Raw genomic sequence first — 26,324 nt, forward strand, 5'->3', positions numbered from 1 at the left:
AGCCGTTCACATTGGGCCCGATTCTGAGTTACACACTGCAGCGTCCGTGTCTACAACTATTGCTGGTATTGCTTCTGCAACTTTCTGCAAATACTGCTACAAGTCCTACCCTGGTGCACATCGATTTGTCCAAATGTGTAAGAACTGAAAAGCCCATTTTGAGCTTTTCAGATGCTCAAATACCACTTAATGCATCTTCGAAACTTGCACCAGCCCTATATCAGGTGCAGATTATCCCTCTGAATATGGCCTCCTATGTGAACGATCTTGTGTCTCTGTATGCAACCACTATCAGTGGCATGCTTGTGACGTTCACATAACATGCCCATAAGATGGACCATCTCCATGCGTCCACTTAGCCACCTCCCTGTCACCGCCCAGGATACCCAATACATTTTCAAAACATTCTTGAGAGACAGTGTAGAAAGGAAAAGGTTTCCTCGCTTGCAGGAAATGCCCAAAGGAAATTAAATAATAATAAAAGATAAGTATCCCATCAACCCTTAAAAAGTAATATCAATGTTGTTTTTAGTATTTAAGATAGATGCATGAAAAGAAATATAATAAAAAACAGAATCTTTTAATAATGATAATAAAAATAATATTAAGGATGACAATTGCATACAATGTAACACAGTGTTGCTTTAGATTAATCACATTTCAGAAATAGCTGCTAAAAGCTCTTTGGTAAAATCGTAGAACAATGTTTCTCTTTATGTAAACAGATCACGTTTCAAAAGTAGCCACTATGGGTTCTTTGATAATAAAAATTATTAGTTTTGACTTATATCCCTTTTACACCGGAGCTAAAACCCGGGTTATTGCAGGGTTAACCGGGGTAGCTCCTTGGTGTAAAAGGGGAAAGGGTTGGATCGCCGGGTCGAGTGGCTCGGCAATCCAACCAGGTAACTAGCAGGGTTTAACACGGGAGTAACCCGTGAAACCCTACTGTGTGAACGGCGCGCTCCGGGTCACGATGACTTGGAGTGCGCCACATGCCGGCCAATTGGTCCGGCTTCAGTGGCGCTTGGAGATGACGTCATCTCCAAGCGTCCACTTCAACGCCGGAAAAGCCGGGTTTATGCAGACCCGACTCCAGTGTGAACGGCGCCGACTTGGGAAAAACCCTGTTCCAACCCCGGGTCAGACCCGGAATTTAGGTGTAAAAGGGGTATAAGTGTAGCCGCGTCCGGCTAATTTCTCAAAAACAATAAATGATCCAAAAATGTTTTGTTCTCCCTAAACAGTTCTCAATAGGTATTGCAGCCAGAAAACTATAAATCCGGCCACCACATAACTTGTTTAGTGTGTCTGTATAAATTGGTAATTTGGGACCCGCTGTTGTTAATAATCCCTGTGATATCACTTAGTGCTTGTGTGTATTTGCACCTTCTATAAATGTTCCACAAAATGCCATTTTTTTTTGTATGGTGCAGTTAGAAACATCCAGTGATAAATATCTTCTTATTTAATGGATAGAAGAATTCCGTTGTGGATGTACTATGGCACTGTTAATAAATGTCAAGTTGTAGTTCAACTCAGAGAAATATACACATACTGCAGCTAAGGAAATTGCCAGAAATATATGAAGGAGTTTGCTAATAGATCTTACCATACTACATATTTGTATTCTGTTTTGAAGCACCGAGGCTATATATTTCTATCTGTGTTTTTTTTCTCTAGTGCTTTTTTAGCCTGACTCCTAAAATGGATAAATTTGCTTGTGATAACAGATTACATAGAAGAAAGGCTTATTTACATGATGTAGATGGCAACTTGGAACCTGAAAGTACTAATAACCCCACCGAAAAACAGCTAGATATGGAAAGCTGTTTTTTAGAGATGGAGAATTTACTAAAAATAGAGATGCGTCATTGGTGGGACGCGATCAATCTACAAAAATATATGGATAAGAACATGATTCCAAGGGTCCTGAGAATCTTTAAAGCAATGTCATTCCGGGAAGACCCAGAACTAATAATAACTGAATGTGAAAAATTGCTTGATAACTATTCTCTATCACTTATGAGGCTGCTCATTATATATAGAGAAAATAAAGTTGAAGAAGTTACTAAACAAATAGAGGATCTAAAATCCAAAATGACAGGCTTTAAGGTAGGGGTGAGCAGGTTCAGATTTCTGAAATCCAAACCCCCCCGAGCCCCCCCGATCTGAGGCAGATCCGAGTCAGGCTCGACTTTTTCCGCCTGACTCTGATCTGAAATCGAGGCAAAACGTCATCATCCCGCCTTCCGGGTCTCGCAGGTTTTGGATTCTATATAAGGTACCCGCGTCGGCGCCATTTTCTCACTCGGCTGTGGACAGTGAAGAGGGAGGGTGGGAGTTAGGGCTGCCTGGGCTGTGTAGTGTAGTGTTGTGCTGTGCTGCGCTGTGCTGCTGTTGTCCATAGGGGCTGTGTCCACTCCTAAAAAGTCCATAGGGGCTGGCTGGACTGTGTTGTGCAGTCAGTTGTCCATAGGGGCTGTGTCCACTCCAAAGTCCTGTGCAGTGTCCCAGTCCTAAAGGGGTGCTGTATTGTTGTCCAGGGGGTGCTCTGCCCATCAGGGGTGCTACCCCCAAGTGCAAAAAAAATAAATATTTTTTCTGTGTTTGTGAATTGTGTGCGCAGTAGCCGTAGTAGTGTCATAAGTAAAGGGCCGGCTGGCTTGACCGTTAAAGGGTGCTGTAACCCCCAAAGTGCACTCCAAACCAAATAAAAAAATATTTTCTGTGTTTGTGAATTGTGTGCACTGTGGCTGCACGTGCATCAACAAAGGAGCAGCGCCAAGCGTGTGCCTGTGTCCCATAAGTAAAGGGCCGGCTGGCTTGTCCGTTAAAGGGTGGTGGAACCCTCAAAGTGCGCTCCACAAAAAATAAAAAATTCTCCTTTTTTTTTTCTGTCTTTGTGAAGTGTGTGGGCTGTAGCTGCACCTGCATCCTCAAAGCAGCAGCGACAAGCATGCGTCTGTCTGTTAAAGGGTGGTGTAACCCCCAAAGTGCACTTCAACAAAAATAAAATATTTTCTTCTGTGTTTGTGAATTGTGTGCACTGTACGTGCATTCTCAAAGCAGCAGCGCCAAGCGTGCGTCTGTCTGTTAAAGGGTGGTGTAACCCCCAAAGTGCACTCCAACAAAAATAAAATATTTTCTTCTGTGTTTGAGGATGCACGTACAGTGCAGACAATTCACAAAGCAGCAGCGCCAAGCGTGCGTCTGTCTGTTAAAGGGTGGTGTAACCCCCAAAGTGCACTCCAACAAAAATAAAACATTTTCTTCTGTGTTTGTTAATTGTCTGCACTGTACGTGCATCCTCAAAGCAGCAGCGCCAAGCGTGCGTCTGTCTGTTAAAGGGTGGTGTAACCCTCAAAGTGCGCTCCACAAAGAATAAAAAATTCTTTTTTTTTCTGTCTTTGTGAATTGTGTGCACTGTAGCTGCACGTGCATCAACAAAGGAGCAGCGCCAAGCGTGCGCCTGTGTCCCATAAGTAAAGAGCCGGCTGGCTCATTTCTTAAAGGGTGGTGTAACCCACAAAGTGCACTACTCTCCAACAAAAATAAAAAATTATTTTATGTGTTTGTGTGCGCCTTAGCCGCACGTATATATCAATATAATATAAATGAAGGACCAAACTTTCTCCGATAAAAATAAAATAGGGAAAGATCAAGAACCACTTCCTCCTAGTGCTGAAGCTGCTGCCACTAGTCATGACATAGACGATAACATGCCATCAACGTCGTCTGCCAAGGCCGTTGCCGAATGTCATAGTAGAGGGCACATACAATCCCAAATGACAAAGTTCAGGAAAATGACCTTAAAAAAAACATTTAAATCATCTGAGGAGAAACGTAAACTTGCCAATATGCCATTTACGACACGGAGTGGCAACGAACGGCTAAGGTCTTTCCCTATGTTCATGACTAGTGGTTCAGCTTCACATAACGATGGAAGCCCTCCTCCCGCTAAAAAAATCAAACGAGTTAAGCTGGCAAAAGCACAGCGAAGAACTGTGCGTTCTAAGAAGATATCACAAATCCCCAAGGAGAGTCCAAGTGTGGTGGTGGTTGCGATGCCTGACCTTCCCAGCACTGGACGGGAAGAGGTGGCTCTTTCCACCATTTGCACGCCCCCTGCAAGTGCTGAAAGGAGCACCCACAGTCCACTTGCTGATATGCAAATTGAAGATGTCACTGTTGAAGTACAACAGGATGAGGATACTGGTGTAGCTGGCGCTGAGGAGGAAGTTGGGGAGGAGGAGTCTGATGGTGATGTGGTTTGTTTAAATCAGGCTCCGGGGGAGACAGTTGTTGTCCGTGGGATGAAAAAGGCCATCACGGTCATGCCTGGGCAGAAGACCAAACATTCCACCTCTTTGGTCTGGCAATATTTCTATCCAAATCCGGACAACAACTGTCTTGCCATATGTACCATATGTAAAGGTGAAATAAGTAGGGGTAGGGACGTTAACCACCTAGGAACATCCTCCCTTATACGACACCTGCAGCGCGTTCATAAAAAGTTACTGTCAAGTTCAGAAACTTTGGCTAAGACCGTAAGCAGTCCAGGGACACCTAAATCCCGTTGTCCTGTTGTATCCAAGCGCCTGCAAACCACACCGTCAACTCCCTCCTCGTCAATTTCATCCTTAGTCAGGATCGGAAGTAGTCCTGCAGGCCATGTTACTGGCATGACTGACTCTCCTATCCGGGATTCCTCCGGAGGATCCTGCATTGCTACGCCTACTGCTGCCGCTGCTGCTGTTGCTGCTGCTGGGAGTCGTTCATCATCCCAGAGAGGAAGTAGGAACACCACAACTTTTACTAAACAATTGACCCTCCAATGGTCCTTAGCGAGGAGGATGAAGTATGACAGCAGTCATCCTGAAGCAAAACGTATAACTGAGGCCTTGACTGCTATGTTGGTGTTAGACGTGCGTCCGGTATCCGCCATTAGTGCAGTGGGATTTAGACAATTGATGGAGGTAGTGTGTCCCTGGTTCCAAATCCCGTCTAGATTCCACTTCACTAGGCAGGCGATACCGAGACTGTACAGAAATGTCAGAAAAAGTGTCCTCAGTGTCCTGAAAAATGCGGTTGTACTCAATGTCCACTTAACCACGGACATGTGGACAAGTGGAACAGGGCAGACTAAGGACTATATGACTGTGACAGCCCACTGGGTAGATGCATTACCTTATGCAGCAACAACAGCAGCGTCACCAGTAGCAGCATCTCAGAAACGCCAGCTCGTTCCAAGGCAGGCTACGCTGTGTATCACCGGTTTCAGTAAGAGGCACACCGCCGACAACCTCTTAGAGAAACTGAGGGAAATCATCGCCCAGTGGCTTACCCCACTTAGACTCTCCTGGGGATTTGTGATATATGACAACGCCACCAATATTGTGCGGGCATTACATCTGGGCAAATTCCAACACGTCCCATGTTTTGCTCACACAATAAACTTGGTGGTGCAGAATTTTCTGAAAAGCGACAGGGGCGTGCAGGAGACGCTTTGGGTGGCCCGAAAATTTTCTGGCCACTTGCGCCATTCAGCGACTGCGTGCCGAAGACTGGAGCACCAACAAACACTCTTGAACCTGCCCCGCCATCACCTGAAGCAAGAGGTTGTGACGCGGTGGAACTCAACCCTCTATATGCTTCAGAGGATGGAGGAGCAGCAAAAGGCCATTCAAGCCTATACATCCACCTATGACATAGGCAAAGGAGGGGGTATGCACCTGACTCAAGCGCAGTGGAGAATGATTTCCATGTTGTGCAAGGTTCTCCAGCCCTTCGAACTTGCCACACGTGAATTCAGTTCAGACACTGCCAGCTTGAGTCAGGTCATTTCCCTCATCAGGCTTTTGCAGAAGCAGCTGGAGAAAGTGAAGGAGGAGCTAAGACAGAGCGATTCCACCCTGGCATGTGGGACTTGTGGATGAAGCCCTTCATTTGCTTTGCCAGGATTCCAGGGTGGTCAATCTGTTGAAATCAGACCACTACATTTTGGCCACCGTGCTCGATCCTAGGTTTAAAGCCTATGTGGTGTCTCTCTTTCCGGCCGACACAAGCCTGCAGAGGTGCAAAGACCTGCTGGTGAAAACACTGTCAGCTGAAGCGGAACGTGACACGTCAACAGCTCCTTCTTCATTTTCTCCTGCAACTGGGGCTGCCAGGAAAAAACTTAGGTATCCTAAGCAACCCGCTGGCGGTGATGCAGGGCAGGCAGGACCAAGTTTGGACATCTGGTCCGGACTGAAGGACCTGGCAACATTTTCTGACATATATGGGAAAGATTTCTGGACTGCACACCCTGTACTATATATATAATGGGAGGTGCTACCTGATGAGACTAATTGCAGGCACAAAAACAGACAAATCTCAGGTGCACAACTCCAAATTATTAATAATATATAAATGCAATAGAATTTTGCAATCAATAGAGGTTTTTACTGTCTACTGTCACTGCATATTATACTGTCACCATTGACAGAATGGTGACAGCATCCAAGTAGGCATGTCAGACAGTCCGTACCTGTACTGGCAGGAAAAAGAGGCAATTTGGAGGCCCCTGTACAAACTGGCTCTATTTTAGCTGAGTTGCCCCCCTCCAGTGTGTACTCCGAAAGAGTGTTTAGTGCAGCCGGGAACCTTGTCAGCGAAAGGCGTAGGAGGTTGCTTCCACAAAATGTGGAGAAGATGATGTTCATAAAAATGAATTATCAACTCTTCCAGGAAGACCAGCCTCCAGAACGTACAGAAGGTCCTGTGGTGGTGGATTCCAACGGGGACAAATTCATACTCTGTGAGGATGAGGATGTACACAACACTGAAGACGGTGAGGAATCGGTGGATGAGGAGGATGAGGACGACATCTTGCCTCTGTAGAGCCAGTTTGTGCAGGGCAGATTAATTGCCAGCTTGTTTTGGGCCCAAACGAACCAATCATTTCAGCCACAGTCGTGTGGCAGACCCTGGCGCTGAATTGATTGGTTTGTTAAAGTGTGCATGACCTGTTTATACAACATAAGGGTAGATGGGAGGGCCCAAGGACAATTCCATCTTGCACCTCTTTTTTTTTCTTTGCATTATGTACTGTTTGGGGTCTAGTTTTTCAAACTGCCATCCTGTCTGCCACTGTAGTGTCACTCCTAGATGGGCCACGTGTTTGTGCCGCCCACTCGTGTCGCTTAGCATAGTCATCCAGCTACCTCGGTGCAACCTTTTGGACATAAAAACACTATAGTGAGGTGTGAGGTGTTCAGAATAGACTGGAAATGAGTGGAAATTAAGGTTATTGAGGTTAATAATAGCATAGGAGCAGAAAAACCCACAAATTCTGTGATTTTAGCTGTTTTTATGCTTTTTTTAAAAAAAATACAGATCCAAAACACAAAACCCAGAACCCAAAACACGGAAGGGTGGTTTTGGCAAAACCAATCCAGATCCAAAACACGAAGAAAGATCCAGATCCAAAACCAAAACACGAAAAGTGGCCGGTGCACACCCCTACTTTAAGGACGCTAGTTCATTTAAAGAGAGAGACTTGTTGGTAAATCAAAGGGTGGAAGCTTTTGCAAAATCAATAATAGAAAAAAAGAACCATAAATTTAAAAGAGATATAAACGATTTCAAAACAAACACTGGGCCTGATTCAGAGCCGGACGCTATTTGCGGCGCTCGTTCAGAAAAAGGGGCTGGCTATTTAAATTGAGCGCTCGCTCTTTGCGGTCTGTTGACGCCTCTATGTCTGAGCGAGCGAACGAAATATGCGCTCGCTATTTTGTAAAGACGCCCCTTGGCCGCTCGCATCATATGTCATCTCCGCTATTTATTAGATTAATCGAGTACATCGAAAGGCGTATGAACTGCTCGCTATTCTTGTGGTAGCATTTTCCTACCGCAAGCATGCGAGCAGTTCAGACTAAAAGGCAACCAAGTGACGTGGTCAATGACGCTGCTTTGTTAATTATGCATACCTTTAAAACGCCCGTTTTGACCGTTTGGCACGCCTGCGTTCGGATCTCCACTCCCTGTTTTCAAGCACCTTCCCTTGTTACCACCCACAAACGTCTCATCCTGTCACTCAAATTAGCAGGCATTCGCTATTTTGCGAGCACACGATTTCCGACCGCACTGACTGGTTGGTGCATGCGCATTACGACCCATGCGCAGATGTGCGAACATCGCTCGGAGCTTACGAGCGGCTCTGAATCAGGCCCACAGTCCAATATCTGCATCATCGGTCCCAGTCTGATATTTGCATCCTCGGTCCCAGTCCGATATTTGCATCATCGTTCCCAATCCAATATCTGCTTCAACATATCCATTCCGATATCCTAACATCGGTTTCTGCCGGAAAGCTGAGTTACCATCCATCCAACTGTCATTACTGCACCAATACCCAGATGGTCTCATCTACTACAATTCCAGTCTAATAAAGTGTTCTTGTTCCTATTCACGCCTTTGGGCTACACACCATCGGTTCTCATCTGGATCTCTACCAGCTGTTCCACTGCCGCCTCTTAACACATGAGTACAAGCTGAATTAAGCCTCCCAGCTTTATTTACACCACCTCCGTTCCTGCTTCAGCCTCACACCTCTGCCCAAGCCAACCCCAACCTTCAGGCGTGACAATGAGGTTTGAACATTCAATCAACACCAGTCAAAGAATCATGCAAGGCTCTAAGCCAAGCTGCAGCAATCAGGAATCAGAACGAAGCCCAGCACAGTGAGACCTAGATTGCACAAATGAATGGTTGCCAGTAGACTGAATGAATCTCACATAACTAACCTGAACATTAGCTGTGCTTATTCCACATTCTAACAGTAAGGGGTATTTCTACATCAGGGTCCATAGGGTATCCACAGGATACCTTGGGGGTATAGGTGATGACGTCAGGCATCGGGCACCATAGACTTAAGTTTTCAGCCTCCCAGGATGCACTAGGGTCCCACTCCTATACCCCGCCCCTGAGCCAAGGCATCTCAGTTTCGTTTGGTGCCCGTCCGGACTCGGATGCACCTATTTAGACCCCCTCTAAGGATAGCCCCTGAAGTTTTTTTCAACAAGCAGCTGTGGCTGCACATGTGGATGTACAGCATGGACAGTCAGTACTGACGTCCATGCTGTCTTCCCTACACCCCCGCCGGTACCAGAACGCCGGGGATGCTGGTATGCATCTGGGGTCACAGCTAGCGGTGACCCCAGATGTTTGGGACCATGGCCGGATTCAAGGGGGCAGCAGGTAAGCAGCGGGGTCCCACGGTGGGACCCTGCTGAAACATGGTCCAGAGTCCCCAGGCAGGGGGCTCCCTGGGGACTGGCTGCAGCGTGGAGCCAGGTACCTAACCTGCGCTTCCACTACCCCCCTGGGACAGCGGACCGCGGCTGAGCGGTAGCGCTGCGGCGTCCCAGGGGTTAATTGCATGCCAGGGGAGCGCGCCTTCCCTGTACACAGCCGGCGCCTCCCCCGCTGCACACAGCCCTCTCTACTGTAGCTGACTGGTCCTGTGGCAGCGCTCCTCCCCCAGGCTGGCCTCCTCTCTGCTCCTCGGTGGCCATCTTTGCTGGAAGCATGGTGAGCGCTGCTGGACGCTGAAGATCGGTGGCATCGCGGTCTGGGTCCCCCGGCATACCTCTCCTCCATTGAATTAAGATCTGTGTATGCAGCGCTGTGTCCTACCAGGCTCTGTGTCTGCGTAGTTGAGGATCAGCGCTGATAGTGCAGGAATTGATTTCTTTGCATTGTATGTGACTTCTGCTAGCGTCTGCTGCCTGTACTTTCACTTTCTACTGTCAGCCATTTCACTGTCCCTGATCTTTTTCTGCTAAAGCCCTTGCAGTGCGGTGATTGCAGGGTGGTCTCACACTATACTAACAAGTATCAGTGAGAGGGGTCACATACTTACCATCATGTCTGAGAGTGACTTTCCTCTCCAGCTTATGTGTACTACGGGTAAGGTACCAATAGCGGAGGGGGAGGGTAACGCGGAGGGGCTATGTCAGCAGTGTCATTTATTGGCGCGGCCAATTACTGTCACGGCTCCGGTACAGGAGCCACCCTGGGCTTGTTTCGCCAAAGCGCTTACAACCCTCGTGGGCCAGTTAGCTCCGCAGCCTGCGTTCCCACAGATGGGATTGTTCCAGCAGTCAGTGGTGTCGTCACCCATGCAGGGTTTCCTGAGACAATTGATGGTACCCCACAGTCTCCCTATTTCCCCTCCCCAGGTCTCCCAGGAGCCTGCGTGGGTTAATTCACTGACAAGTTCTGTACAGCACTTGTCGGACGTGTTACAAGGGGAGTCTGTGTTGAGGCCACATAAGCGGCCGATGGCGTCTGTCCGCTCCTTACGAGGATGACGACGTGACGTCTGATGATGGGGAGATTCTGGATCTTTCTGACCAGGAACCTCTCCATGCTAAAGAGTCGGACGCTAGGTCCAAGGTTTATATTCCTGGACTTATTCGGGCAGTCCGCACAGCTTTAATTATTGAGGATGAAGATCCTCCGGTGTCCAAATCTAAATATGCCTTTTTTAAGGATATTAAGGGTGACGCCACAGTGTTTCCTCTTTCGGGTCAGTTAGTGGACCATTTAGAGGAGGCGTGGAAAAATCCTGGCAAACGGTATCAGCCTCAGAGACGCTTGACGGTGGCTTATCCGTTTGCGGATAATTATTTTTCTAAGTGGAAATCCCCTCCACAGGTGGATTCATATGTGACACGCCTAGTCCGAAGTGCCACATTGCCCATGCCCTCCATGTCTTGGAGATCTGCCTTAAGTCCGTTTATTCCCTTGCGGGGGGGGGGGGGGCAGCTAGGCTGGCTATGGCCATTTGTTGGGTAGCCAGAGCTATGGAGCACTGGGCTGATAGTTTGGAGGCATCTTTCGATTCCGACTGTTCGGCTGAACAGACTGAGTTGATAGGCAATCTCCGGGATTCGGCCACTTATATCAAAGAAGCGGCCATGGATATCAGTACCCTGGCGTCTCTGATTTCTTCGGCAGCTGTAGCTGCTCGTCGCACCTTATGGTTGCAATCTTGGAAGGCGGACGCTGATTCCAAGAAGGGCTTGGAAGCTTTGCCTTTTAATGGTGAAGTCCTATTTGGTCCGGATCTGGACAAAATCGTAGCCACGCTGCGGCATGTCTTCCGTCTGCTGCAGTTCCTTCCGGTTCAGGTACGTCGTCCTTACGGCCTTACAGGGCCCAGGGTAGGCCTAAGACACAGTTTTTTCCCCAGACAGGCTGGCCCCAAAAAATCGGCCAAGCCCCGGAAACAGGCCTGGAGTACCAGACGTCCGGTCTCTAAGCCAGAGGACAAGCCTGCGGCCTGATGGTCCGGGCCTCCCTTTGGGGGATCCCAAAGTGGGAGGCCGCCTGCTGCAGTTCGCCCAGTGTTGGTCGGTTACCACGACAGACACTTGGGTTCTTGAGGTGGTTTCTCATGGGTACGCCCTCTCCTTTCGGCACAGGCCCCCGTCTTGATTCTTCACCATGGGTCTTCCATCAGACCGGAACAAAGCCATGGAACTGCGGTAGGTTTTGCACACTATGCTCCAGGCTGGAGTTATAGTGCCTGTTCCATACTCCCAGAGGGGCCAGGGTTTCTATTCCAATCTGTTTTTGGTGCAGAAACCCAATGGGTCGTACTGTCCGATCCTCAACCTCAAAGCACTCAACAAGTCCTTGCGGGTGCCAAGGTTTCGGATGGAGACCCTACGGTCAATCATTCTGGCGCTGGAACCTGGGGATTACATGGTGTCGTTGGACATACAGGACGCTTACCTGCATGTCCCTATTCTTTCACGCCATCAACAGTTCCTCAGGTTTGCAATCCGCAATGACCACTTTCAGTTCCAGGCGTTACCTTTTGGACTGGCGACAGCACCACGTGTATTCACCAAGGTGATGGCGCTCATGGCAGCTTCCCTGCGGCTGCAGGAAGTCCGCATGTTACCGTACTTGGACGACCTTCTGTTGGTGGCAGGATCTCCAGAGCTCCTTCTACGCCACTTGGACCTGACCATTGCGGTACTGCAACAGCACGGCTGGTTGATAAACTGGCAGAAGTCCACCCTGATCCCGTCTCAGAGGATTCTGCACCTCGGAGCCTTATTGGACTCCGGACAGCAAAGGATCTTTGTGACGGGGGAAAAGATCTCTGCCTTGCAGTTGAGTGTGCGCAGTTGTCTGCGTAATCGCCGTTTGTCTCTGAAACTCGGCGATGAGGTTACTGGGCTCCATGGTGTCAGTATTCAACATGGTGGAATATGCCCAGTTTCACTCCAGACCTCTGCAGCAATTGATCCTGTCCAAATGGAATGGACTGCCTCACAGTTTAAATCCCAGACGATGGTGCTCACTCTGGAGGTTCGCCTGTCCCTAGCCTGGTGGTTGCAGACAACCCATCTCAACAAGGGTCGTCCGTTCTGGGTGGCGAATTGGGTCCTGTTGACAACGGACGCCAGTCTTCGGGGCTGGGGAGCAGTCACGGGTCCACACTTGTTCCAGGGCAGGTGGACTCGGGCGGAAGCAGAGCTTCCAATAAACATCTTGGAACTCCGCGCGGTTTTCAATGCTCTCCAGCAGGCACATCGGGTTCTCCAAGGTCACCCAGTGCAGGTCCAGTTGGACAACGCTACCACCGTGGCCTACATAAATCGGCAAGGAGGAACCCGAAGTCGGGCGCCTCTCGTAGAGGTGTCCCGAATCCTGGTTTGGGCGGAGCGCAATCTCCCGGCCATATCAGCAGTATTCATCCTGGGAGTCCTAAACTGGGAGGCGGACTTTCTCAGTCGCCAGGACGTTCATCCAGGGGAATGGTCTCTGCACCAGGACGTCTTTCAACTTCTGGTGGACATGTGGGGTCTTCCAGAGATCGACCTCATGGCGTCACGGCACAACAACAAGTTGCCGGTGTACGGGTCTCGCACAAGAGACGAAAAGGCATCTCTGGTGGATGCTCTGTCCGTCTGGTGGACGTTCCGGTTTGCTTATCTCTTTCCTCCGTTTTCCCTTCTTCCTCGGGTAATCCGGAAATTCAAACAGGAAGGAGGGACGCTCCTGTTGATAGCTCCTGCCTGGCCCCGGAGGCACTGGTTCTCAGACCTCCAGGGACTGTCCGTGGACATTCCTCTGCGGTTGCCATTACGCCCGGACCTTGTATACTAAGGGAAGGGGGAGAGAAGGGAAAAACCACTGCACTAGAAAGAATTATTAACAAAGAGACCCCATTTATAGTATTGCTAATATTAAATCTATTGTTGGGGGTGCTGCCAAGGACAAGAACCAAATTGATATTTACAAATTCCTCGAAAGGAGAAAGAAAGTCCTATGTAGGCGCACACAGAATAATAAACTAAAATATAACCTTTATTAAATTTACTAAAACCTTGTTATAGTGAAATATTTATTAAAATAAAAAATACTGAGAGATTGTGAAAAAAGAATTGAAATTTGTGAATAAAATCAGCTGACACTTAAGGGCAATTACTATCCTATAAATAAAGTTTACTGTATTCTGTATTGAGTGTTCATGACTCTTCTTGATGCATATGTAGTCGGTTTAATAGACAGAGAGACAATATATAAACATATTATTATGACAAGTGTTCTCAGCGGTATTGAACCTAGATAAGTATGAATAATAGCGTACTCAGATTATCACGCTTTACATTTCACACACTGTGTCAATTCTTAAATGAAAAATTTATTGCATCCCTGTATATTCCTTAGCCACAATTATTGTGACACCTATAGTGCGTAACTAAGCGATTAATTGACCTACGAAGATTGGTATTTAATACAATATATTACAGTATCAAAAATCCATCAGTAAATGTTTTATCAGATTAACACATCAGCCCTCCAAATATATATGAGGGTATTCTATTTCGTCTGTAGACTGATAACTCACAGTATGAGTATATATTGATGGATAGTGTACATCATCATGCTTCTACAGTAATAAGGTGCATGTAATAAACCATGTCACCCCGTCAAGGTAAGTCAAGGTAAGTATATATATATATATATATATATCCACCTGTTTAAATTACTCTGCTTTTGCACGTCACTCGCTGTGTGTTACCTTTCATATATGGGATACCATGTTCCCATTAATTTTGAAACATTTGTTTCTAAGTATGAACACACTGAATCACATAATAAATTACTGGCTGAATTGTTGTCAAGTTAACCCGTTTATTCATCAGTGCATAAAGGTTGTCACATAACTCAGTATGTTGTGATATAATGTACCCAACATACAAAGAAAAAATTATTGGACACACTATTGGTTTAATATAATCAGCAGCTTTGTTTATATTTTGTCATAGGCTTAGATATTACACCTGTTAATCCTCCGGTCTATAGCTTGTGCACCAGCCCAAGACCGGAATATGGGATTTTAATAGTAAGGCGTGACTTACTGTGAGTAGTTTAAATAATAATTATTAGTAACCAGCCACACTATTAAGCCATGGCTTCCCTGCACGTATTATGTTGAATACCTGTATACCCGAGCGTGCTGTGGCCGCGTCCCGGATAGAGGTCAGGTTAATGTGCAGCTAAATATCATCCCAAGACCAGGATATAGGACTCATTGATTCAATTCTATTTGCTTATTTGATAGCTAAACCAAATGACAGCGGTCACCTATACTCTGTTGGGCAATGTTCGTGATTAACGTATTGTTCCCATGAATATCAGATTGATTTCCTATGTCCACGAGCACGCTACAGCCGCGTCTCGGGTATGAACTGCGTTATTATCTTAACTAAGTGCCGACAATACATATACATGCACAAACAGTAACACATTTAAAAGACAATCATTTTAGGAGCAGCGCCCTTTTGGTCAGCATTCTAAACGCCAACGTACGTTTCACTGACAGGCTTTATCAAGGCTTACGGACCTCCTGTCACAGGGTCCTTGTCTTCACCCGAACCTGACTCGGCTGTCTTTGACGGCGTGGCTGTCGAGACGGCCATGTTAAGGTCCAGAGGGTTTTCCAGCTCTGTAGTGCAAACAATGTTAAGGGCTCGGAAACCGTCCTCTGCAAGGATATACCATCGTGTGTGGCATACGTTCTTCCAGTGGTGTCGGCCGAGAGGTTATGCTCCTCGGGAGTTCCGTCTGTCTAGAGTGTTAGCTTTACTACCGGCGGGACTGGACCATGGGCTTCGCCTTGCGTCTCTGAAGGTGCAGGTGTCTGCCCTGTCCATCTGGTTCCATCGTAGCATTGCTGCAATCCCTGATGTGCGCACCTTTATGCAAGGTGTTCTCAGAATTCAGCCATCTTTTGTTCCACCGGTGGCGCCTTGGGATTTAGCTGTGGTCCTGAGGGCTCTCCAGGGACCGCCGTTTGAACCACTGGGCTCAGTGGACCTCAAGTGGCTGACAGCTAAAACAATTTTCCTTCTGGCCATTACTTCGGCCAGACGTGTTTCTGACTTAGGGGCTCTCTCCTGTAGACCCCCTTTTCTGATTTTTCATAGGAACAGGGCGGTGCTGCGCACTCGTCCTGGTTTCCTTCCTAAAGTTGTTTCCAGTTTTCACATCAACGAGGAAATCGTTGTGCCGGCTTTTAACTCACCTGATCTTTCAGTGGGTGAGGCCACTTTGGACGTTGTGCGGGCATTAAGGATCTATGTTGACCGCACTTCTTCGTTTAGGAAGTCGGACACCCTGTTTGTCCTCTATGGCTTCCGTAAAAAGGTTTGGCCTGCTTCAAAACAAACTTTGGCAGGCTGGATTCGTATGGCCATTTCATAAGCTTATCTTCATGAAGGCCTTCCGGTTCCTTCCTCTGTAAGGGCTCATTCCACTAGGTCTGTGGGTCCTTCGTGGGCTGCTCGACGTGGTGCCTCTGCATTCCAGATCTGCAAGGCTGCCACATGGTCCTCTGTCCATAACTTTGTGAGGTATTACGCGTTTGACACCTTTGCCTCTCAGGATGCTTCCTTCGGGCGGCGGATTCTCCTTTCAGCACAGGAGCGTCCCCACCCTTAAAGGATACTGCTTTGGGACATCCCCAAAGTATCCTGTGGATACCCTATGGACCCTGATGTAGAAAATATGAGATATGATAAGAACTTACCTTTGTTATCTCTATTTCTACGAAGTCCATAGGGTTCCACAGGACTCCCGCCCTGTCGCACCTGTGCTGCAGATGGGCTTTGCTCTGGTCACCGGTTTTTCCGTCTCCCTCTGGTGAGAATGTGATTCTTGTGTGTGTCCAGATCTTTTTTCTCTCTCTTCCTTCTCCTCCCCCGGCCTATGGCTTGGTACGTAACTGAGATGCCTTGGTTCGGGGGCGGGGTATAGGAGGGGGACCCTAGTGCATTCTGGGAGGCTGAAAACTCTATGGTGCCCGATGCCTGACGTCATCACCTATACCCCCAAGGTATCCTGTGGAACCTTATGGACTTCGTAGAAATAGAGATAACAAAGGTAAGTTCTTACCATATCTCATATTATTTACTAAAGTGAGTTCTTAGAAGTAGAGATGTTGCCCATAGCAACCAATCAGATTCTACTTAACATTTAACTAGCACCTTCTAGAATCTAATAGCTAGAATCTGATTGGTTGCTCTAGGCAACATCTCCACTTCTAAAAACTCTCACTTTAGGAAATATACCTCTAATAGTAGGTTATCATACCCTCACAATGTGCATACACACTAGATGATATTTTGCAGGATTCACATGATTTCGATGCATTGGAACGACAAATCTTTAAAATATGTCCAAATCTGAGAATCTCGTACACAATTTTGTGCAGATCGTTCGTGTTTTGGCACTAACGAACTATCGAACGATACATCGTCATATCAGCGTCACTTGACTGACACATCGCTGGACAGGCCCGGTCTCCATTTTGTGCAGCATCGTGCCTTGGAAGGAGAAGGACGTGATCAGCTGGCACACCTGATTGCTTGGTCCTTATTTTAGTGAGTATATATTTATATATAGTGCTGCTGAGCACCAATGTGTCCTCTGACCACCAATGTGTACTAAATGCATGACCCACTGACCACCATTGTGTCCCCTCCCCTGTCCACCAATGTGTATTAAATGCATGACCCATTGTCCAGCATTGTGTCCCCTCCCCTGTCCACCAATGTGTATTAAATGCATGACCCACTGACCACCAATGTCTGCCCAGCCCTGTTGTGTATATACCATTGGTGCGTTATTGAACACTAAATAGAATTAAAAACAAAAAAACAAAAACAATATAATGCATATTATGAACATAATGAAATAATGAAATTCTTGTAATTAAAACTTTATTTAAAAATGCAAAAAATTAAAATCAACATTAAAACACTAACATTAAAACAACATAGATTAAAACATTAAAAATACTATAACTATAAACAACATTAAAAACTACAACACATAGCAACATTAAAAATACTTAAAAAATCAAACTGTTTCAAATCAATAAAGTGTTATTACAAATGTCCATTTAATTTTTTATTTTTTTTTCCCCATAGAAATGTCTTTGGATAAGGAAGGCAAATTTATATCTGGCTTCCTGGAGCTTTATGAAGCCAAAGAATGTCTCTGGAGGGTCACTTGTCATGACTATGCCAACAAATCCAAAAAACTATTGGCATTGGAGGAGTTGGTCCAATATAGCAGTCCATACTACAGCGACACAACAGTTTCATGGGAGAGGAGGAAGATCCAGAATCTCTGGACCGTTTTTGTGAAAGAGCGGAAGAAGGTGGAAAAGTCCAAAAGTTCTGGAGCCTCCGCTGATGATGTGCACCACCCCACCTTGTGGTATTACAATTTAATCTCCTTTGTTCTGGAGCAAGAACCTCATCGAAGGTCAGTTGTCCTGATGGGCGAGCGAGAGGGAGAAGAGGAGGCAGGTGAAGTTGTCAGCGTGGCTTCCGAGGCAAGTTTAGTAAGTAGAGACAGTGCATACACACCTTGCTTTTTTTTTTTTTTAAATCACAATCTGTACTGTTCCCAAATGTCCAATTCACTTCTTTTTATCTGAGACAGTCCTCCTGCCATGGCACTGCCCCCTGGTCCAGGTATTCCTCCCTCACCTGTTTTTCCAGCTTGGTCCCCATCAGGTGTTGCCATAGACTAGAACTGGACAATCTCCTCAGGATGGTCATGGTTGTCTGGCTCAGCTGTTCCTGATGCCCTTTGTTGGGTGGTTTTGCGCCTGAGAAAGTTATGCAGGATACAGCACGCCATGACGACCCAGTTAATTTTGTCCACACGCAGGTTTATGGAGGTGTGGAAATGCGGAAACGATTGCTAAGTATTCCAAAAGCGTTCTCCACAATACGGCGTGCCTTGGAAAGCTTGTAATTGTAGATACACTGATCTCTGGTCAAGCCCCTTTGGGCACATATGGCTTCATGATATTCTCATGTAATGCGAATGCCTTGTCAGCCACAAAGACAAAGTCTAGGCCATTCTTGGTCTCCTCCACTGTCGGGAAGTTGAGGGTCTTGGTGGTGAGCCTCTGGTAAAATGGCGTCTGTTTGAACGACCCACCGTCTGAAGCACGGCCATTCTTGCCAACATCCACAAACACAAATTCGTAATTGGCATTCGCCACTGCCATGAGATTGATACTGAAGTACCCCTTATAGTTATAATAGCAGAATCTGCTGTTGGCAGGTGGGGTAATGCGGATATGTTTCCCATCAATGGCTCCCCCGCAACGCCTTTCGAGTTCTTCAGCGATGGTTTTCCACTTATCCACAGTTGTAGGAAACCAGAATAAATTAAAATGTTGGTTTAAAACTAGAGATGAGCGGGTTCGGATATCAGAGATCTGAATTTTGCAGATCCGAGTCTGATGTAAGCCGGTTCGGGTTTTCCCACCTGACTCTAATCTCAAAGCGAGGCATAATGTCACCATCCCGCTGTTGGATTCTCGCAGGTTTTGGATTGTATAAAGGTTCCCCGCGCTCACAGCCATTTTCTTTCCAGCTGTGGAGACTGAGTGAAGAGGACTGTGCTGCTGCTGTGCATAGGGGCTGGCTACTGTGCATAGGGGTTATCATAGGGGCTGGCTACTGGGCTGTGCCTGTTGTCCATAAGGGCTGTGTTGTCTACACTAGGAGCTGTGCTGCAGACAGAAGAGGGGGGCTTCAGTGGCTCCTGTGTCACTGCAGTCCATAATGGGGTGCTGCTGTGTTGTCCAGGGGGGTGCTCTGTCCATCAGAGGTGCTCTTCACCCCAAGTGTGTAAAAAAAATTTCTGTGTGTGTGCGCGCATTAGGCGCACTTATCAACAATGTAGCTGCACCAAGCGTGCTGCCTGTGTCGTTAATCTAGGGGCTGCTGCCTTGTTCAGGGGTGCCCCCCCCCAAGTGCAAATATAATATATATTTACTGGCTGCACAGGGGTGCTGCCTCTGTTGTTCATCAAGGGTCTGCTGCCTCATTTAGGGGTGCTCTCTCCCCCTCACAGTTGAAAAAAAAAAAAAGAATGTGTTTTTTTTTCTGTGTGTGTGCGTGTTAACCGCACTTATCAACAATGTAGCTGTGCCAAGCGTACTGCCTGTGTCATTATTCAAGGGGCTGCTGCCTTGTTCAGGGGTGCTCTCTCCCCCCCACCAAGTGCAAAAAAATAATAAATAAGTGTTTTTTTTTTCTGTGTGTGTGCACGTTAGCCACACTTAATCAGCAACGTAGCTGTACCTGTATTGTTTATCAAGGGGCTGCTGCCTCGTTCAGGGGTGATCTTCCCCAGTTTGAAAAATATTTTATTTATGTGGTTGTGTGCGTTAGATGCTTCTTAGCTGCGCTATAATTGCTTGGTGACACTGCTGCAAGACTGCAGTGAGTATGGAGGACAGTCACATGACAGGAGACCAGGATCCACATACCAGTCTTGTAGCTGCCGCAGCAGTTATGTTGATGATGCAAGGCCGTCAATGTAATCTATGAAGGCCAATGCACCAGGGCTTAAGTCAGGCCATGTAAAATCAACTAGTATCCTGTTAATAAAATAAAAATAAAGCCGTTAGCTTTAGAGAACAAAAAATTGGCAATATGCCATTCACTACATGAAGTGGCAAGGAAAAGATAAGGCCTTGGCCTTTATTTATGACTGGTGGTTCCAGTTGTGATGATTTAAGACTTTCTGCTTGTAGGAGAGGTACAAAAAAAATGTATAATGTTAAGATGGGTAAGACACTGGAACAAACTGTGTGCTCTGAAAAGTCACAGATCCCAGAGGAGAGTCCAGGGGATAAATTTACTAAGATGGGAGTTCTATTTAAAATGTGATGTAGCCCATAGCAACCAATCAGATTCTACTTCTCATTGTACTAGCGCCTTCTAGAAGATAATACCTGGAATCTATCTGATTGGTTGCTATGGGCAACATCACTTCTTAATAGAACTCCAATCTTAGTAAATTTACCCCCAAGTGTGTCTGCGGTTGCCATGTGTGAGTCTGACCTTTTCTAATACTGTACTTGAAGAGGATCCTCCTTCCACCTTTTGTGTGCCATCTGCAAATGTGGGGATGAGCAGCACAAGTCAACATGCTGACTTAGAAATCGAGGATGCTTCTGTGGAATTGAACCAGGAGGATGAGGAGGATATTTATGTAGTTGGCGATAACAACAAGGATGACTAGGATGTTGATAATGATGAGGAGGATGTTGGTGCCAAGGATGTTTGTGTAAAAATTGTAAATCAGGCAACAGTTGTTGCCCATGGTGGGAAAAATAACATTGTTGCCATGCCTGGGCAAAGGACCAAAAAATCCACTTCTCATGTGTGGAGTTATTTCCACCCAAATCCGGACAACCTTTGCCAAGCCATTTGTAACTGTTGCCAAGTAAGAGTGAGCAGAAGTAAGGACAACAATCCTAACAACAATCAGTCCAGTGTCACGTAGCCAGTGGCTGCACCAACTATCAAGTATCAACTATTCTTACTTCAGCCAGTGACTGCGCCAACTATCAACTATCCAATCCTCAAGGGGTACCCCAACCATCATCTTTGCACAGTCCTCAACTCCATTTATCACTCAGTTTTGATTCCGCCTAGGAATCGTGACAGCCAGCTAGCTAAATGCAACCTTTTGGCCCTTAACTAGATGGAAAAAAAAATCAAAGTTGACTGGAAACGAGTGGAAATAAATGTTATTGAGGTTAATAATACTATAGGAACAGAAACAGGCCCATTTTATGTGATTTTAGCTGCTTTCATGATTTTTTTAAGAAAAAATCCATATCTTGCATATTTTCCGATCACGCTGCAAACATGCGCACGCATCACGCCAAGCAATTAGCCGCCACCATGTGTGCCACACTACACCATGCCTAGTGCTGCGTTTACACCATGCAATTCTATGGAGTCGCAGGTGCAAACGCAGCGCACGTACCCATTTGTGGGAGTGCGAATCGCCCCATGCATGGCACGATTTGCCACCCACGTGGCAAAGATGCAAAGATCTGTACTTCGTTCACGCGTGCACATTGTGAGGACCAGAGGAGGATCCCTCTTTGCACTGTATAGGAAGAACCGGGGTTCAACTGGTAAAACCGTCTGAAGATGGCATCATTTTCCACAGACAAGCTTTGACAGCTTTCGGTTTTCAGAGCTTGATGGATGGCAGGCTAGGGATGGCCATCGACCACCAATGGCCATCATTTGCCACCAATGGGTGATGGTTATGTCATTGATGGCAGAGATCTGGTGTTTCTCAGCCATCTATGGCAGAGCAGACAGCAATTTTTTTTTCCCTCTCGACGTTGGGGAATGGAATTATGCCAAAACCGCCATCATTGGTCACGATTCAGTTCAAACCAATGATGAATAACCCGGGGAGGGAGCTCCCGGAGCTATTCAATTAAGCGTGATGTTTGGGGTGAGGTGAAATCTGACAAAAGTGCCGGCTTAGCGTGGCACTAACAGTCCCACGGCTGGCACAATGGCTGCCACCTGCCATTCATCACACCAAGAATGACAATCAAAGGGTGTAAACTATTGATGGTTTCCTGTTGCTGGCTTCATGCCATCAATGTTAATCACTGAAAGCACCAGAGATAGTAATCATAGATTGTTAACCCACTGATGGCCATCCCTACGGGAGACACATTAAGACACTTATGGTGAATGGGTCCTTTACACAGGATATGCAGAAAATACTGTTTCTACATATTTAATGAACCCATTCACCTTGATGACTAGGCCCCAAAATGTAATTGGTTTGCATACTGGATTGCAGTGCTTACTATAAAAATAGACATACAATTACTGAAGCTAGTACAAATACATAATTTTCTCAGCTAGCAGATGCAAAATTAAAATTTCAAGGAGTTAAAATATTTAACTGTTATATGTGCATGTTAGTGTTAACATTTACCAGTGACAAATGTATGCTGCATTCAGAGAAGTTTCCATTAATATATGACAGTACAGTCAAACTCCATTCACACTGCCCATTTACTGTAACCAGGGAAAATGCCTAAACATTATTGTGATCAAACATCAGTAGTCACAAATTGTTATAGCAAAATATCTTTAGATAATGCAAAAAGTATTTTGGAAGACCTGTGCTGAATTGCTAATCTCAAAAGGTTTGAGGTTTAAAACTTGCATGATCCTGCTAAAATGTGGGTTGGGCACCCAGTAGTGGCTTTGGGCAGATCAGGTGTAATTCTGATAGGTCGAAGGTGGTGCTTAGTTTAATATTACTTTTCACTTTTTCTTGTTAAATGTTGGAAATACCCTACAACATAATTTTTTTTTTAAAGTGCCATAATTGTTTACCACATCCATCAACTTGTACATTCTGTTTTTTCCCTTTTAAAGGTTACCGCCGTATGTCTATTGCACTGAATCATACAGGGAGAAGTATAGTGTATTCCTGTGAGTGGCCACTGTATGCTCGACGCTTAGAAAAGGTGAGACGGAATAGGGATATTTATTTATTAACATTTACTTATATGATGCCAGCATATTCTGTTGCATTTTACAATACTCTCTGTTTAACATATGGGATATTCTATAACAGTAGAGAATCTGAAAATATTCTTAAAATTGTAACAACTATACAATTTGCACCATATTCTATTCAGTAATTTATTCAAAGGTTTTTCTGAAGGAAATAGAAAAATTTACTATTTGTTTTATTTTTATATTATCCATTTCACTGCTGTTGCAGTTCACCAGCATCTACAGTTCTGGTGGATGTGAAACAAAGGATGATGGGTGTCAGTTTGTTGTTCTCCAAACCTGTTTATTTTACACACTGCTGTCACTTTGCCACATGGCATGCACCCGCAGTACAAATGCCATGTGTTCTTCCAAACATGGATTCCAGCTGACAGCGTTACAGCGCGTCTTAGCTGCAATATTGTTTACATTTTGACGTTGCTGCTGCCAATCATCAGACTGTATCAATCACATGACCAGTGAAGCCAATCCCTGTTCAGTCTACCCTATTTAAACCTCCTCAGCCCACTAGCACATCGCCAGTACAACTCATCTTCCTGATACCTCTTTTGGTACCTCCGGTTACTGACTTGCTAGATTACTTTGTGGTGCTCCACCTATCTACACCAATGCACTCCTGCTTACCTTCAACTCCTACTGGAAGTCCTATTTTCACTACCTACTGTACTTGTTACTGTACCATCTCAGTTGAACAACTTGCACTCATTACCTGCGGATTCATTGCTTCTCTGTGCACAGTCTACCGAAGTATATTCCTGCATACAGCTACCATCATCTGCTCATTCAGCAAGTTCTTAAACAGCATCTGCACTTGTCACCTGTTGGTTCCAGCTACGCAACATTGCTCACATCAGGCCCTTCGTCTCCCAGAATGCTACCAAACTGGTTATCCACTCACTAATCATTTCTCGCCTTGACTACTGCAATCTTCTTCTCACTGGTCTCCCACGTTCCCATCTTGCTCCCCTCCAATCTGTTCTCAACACTGCAGCTACACTTATCTTCCTCTCCTGCCGATCCATATCTGCCACTCCCTTCCGCCAAAACCTGCACTGGCTTCCATTCCCCTACAGAATACTCTTCAAACTCCTCACACTCGCATACAAAGCTATCTCTAACTCAACTGCTACCTAGATCTCCAACCTCATCTTCTTACATACTCTCTTCCGCCCACTCCGGTCGGCCAGTGACCACCACATGTCCTCTCACCCTCGTTACAGCATCTCATGCTTGTATCCAAGATTTTGCCGTGTGGCTAACCTTCACTGGAATGAGCTTTCTCGCTCTATCAGGCTCTCCCCAACCTTGCATAGCTTTAAACGTGCACGGAAAACCCACCTGTTCATGCAAGTGTACCCTTCACCCCAGCCTCCTACCTCAAAGCTAATGGGGATATGTCTATGTATAACTACCAACGTTTAGTGCAATTGTATACCTGTACCCTGTATTTCTTATATAGCCTGACAGCGACTTGTATGTTTAGTGTTAATATGTGACAGTGGACACTGGCAGCAGCTGCAGGAGCTGGCATGCGGGTGAAAGTAGAGATGGCCATTGACCATCGATGATTCTAAATCATCGATGGATTATGGCTGATTTTTAATATTCTTACCATTGATGGCTAGTGAGAGCCGATTGTTTTTTTTCCAGACAAGACTAAGCCACAGCTAAGCCCCGCCCCTCTTTTTTTTATTCTCCCTCGCAGCGGTGGCCATAGAGGGGCGCAAACCATCGATCATTCGCCATAGATGTTGGTGTGCCATCGATGGTAACCATCGATTATACCCATCGATAGACAACCTACAGATGGGCATCTCTAGGTGAAAGATCTAGATTACCATGCGCTGGCTGGATAGTGTCATGCGACCCCGTTGGGGCAGTCAGAAGTATGTCATAGGGCCTGATTTAGCTTGGATCGCAGTTGCTAAGACCCACACAATAGGCCGATTGTTACGTTCTGCGCATGTGTATGCATTGCAGTGTGCAAGCTAGCTATTGCGATCGGAACTGAGATCGCAGAGGCTACGCAGACCCCTCCCAGAGTGACTGACATGAAGCACCATTTGTGGGGGGTGCAGGCGTGCCAGTGCAAAGGCGTGCATAAATTAACCACTGTGATAGCCTACGCAGTGTGAGGTCTCATAGTGTGTGGTTGTTAGCAGTTTCTGAGTAAGGTCAGGGGTTGTTCAACTGTGCGTGAGGCAGCAATGGTACTCGATTATACCAATGGTTTTGCTGTTCTGCTAAACATTATGAATGTGTTTGTAAGGTAAAGTGGGCATACATATGTTGTGCTGAGTTTACATTGTGATCGGAATGGATTAGCTTGCTATCGCAGTTGAACTGCGTGTGTTTGCAATATTGCGATCCATACTGAATAAGGCCCAGAGAGAGGTAGGACACTGGCGATGGTGAGAGGCTCCTGCCAGAGAGAGCTGAGGTGCAGCTGACAGGCGGTAACTACTTCCAAGGAAGCTGCACAGAAGGGGACCCTTAGAGCACTACTGATTACCGGCGAGCCTGCTACAGCTCACAAAGACAGCGCAGACACCCTGACTGACAGATGGTGTTGCATTGATCACATCCTCTGGTGACATCCTATTTATGGAAGGGCAGGCTGCTACAGTGTAGACAAGGGGCCTGGCTTCTAGAAACCGCACAATAAAGAGGAAAACTGAGGCAGCAGTCCGTCCCTGGACGCATAGCATCTTCAGGCATAAGAGAGCAGCACCGCTGACCAGCTCTATATTCGCTCCTCAGTCTGCACATTGCAGGGAGCTGCAAGGTCTATGCTGGGCAGTTGTCCTGTCAGGGAAGAATATGCAGAGGTGAAAGTAGGTGGCTGTAATTCAGAGAGGGGTGTGCTCTGTGCTTTGCTAGCCCTGAGAGGCTGTCAGAAATTGAGAAAGGTGATCTGATCCTCAGCTCTGAGAATGGCTCCTGAGCGGTGCAGTGATGTGGTGAATACACTGATGCCTGCAACGGTAAACCTGAAACCAACAGTGCACACACACCCCCAGCCTATATAACACGGATAGTGCTGCAGGTGACAGGAGAGAGTAAGTAGCTACATTAAAAAAAGTGAGAGGTGCAGTTTAACTTGCCAACTCTCCCTGATTGTCAGGGAGACTCCCTGAAATAGTAGCAATCTCCCTGTTCTCGGTGGAACGTGATAAGATTCTTTGGATACAAAGACGTTAATCAAGCCACACAAACAAATAACAGTTAAAAATACATATATTACAAAGTAAAAGAAAGATAATAAAGTATAATAAACACTTAACTTGCTTGTCAGATCATCTACTCAGAACATAAATGGTTTAATTCCCAAGAGCCTCTCCAACACCTTGGAGCTGGATC

At 46.2% G+C, this 26,324-nt stretch overlaps 1 protein-coding gene across 2 annotated transcripts in view; it reads left to right on the top strand.

Annotated features, from left to right (window-relative positions):
• Positions 1–26,324, top strand: part of GLA (galactosidase alpha) — a 149,126-nt gene that overhangs the window by 47,460 nt on the left and 75,342 nt on the right. For both annotated transcript variants that reach the window (XM_088467402.1, XM_088467403.1), the window contains exon 4: positions 22,821–22,912. In XM_088467402.1, coding sequence (XP_088323528.1) covers positions 22,821–22,912 — 92 coding nt within the window. The remainder of the gene's footprint in view (positions 1–22,820; positions 22,913–26,324) is intronic.

This window comes from Taudactylus pleione, unplaced genomic scaffold (genome assembly GCF_031769625.1).
Source record: "Taudactylus pleione unplaced genomic scaffold, aTauple2 ptg000009l, whole genome shotgun sequence".
Taxonomy (NCBI): domain Eukaryota; kingdom Metazoa; phylum Chordata; class Amphibia; order Anura; family Myobatrachidae; genus Taudactylus; species Taudactylus pleione.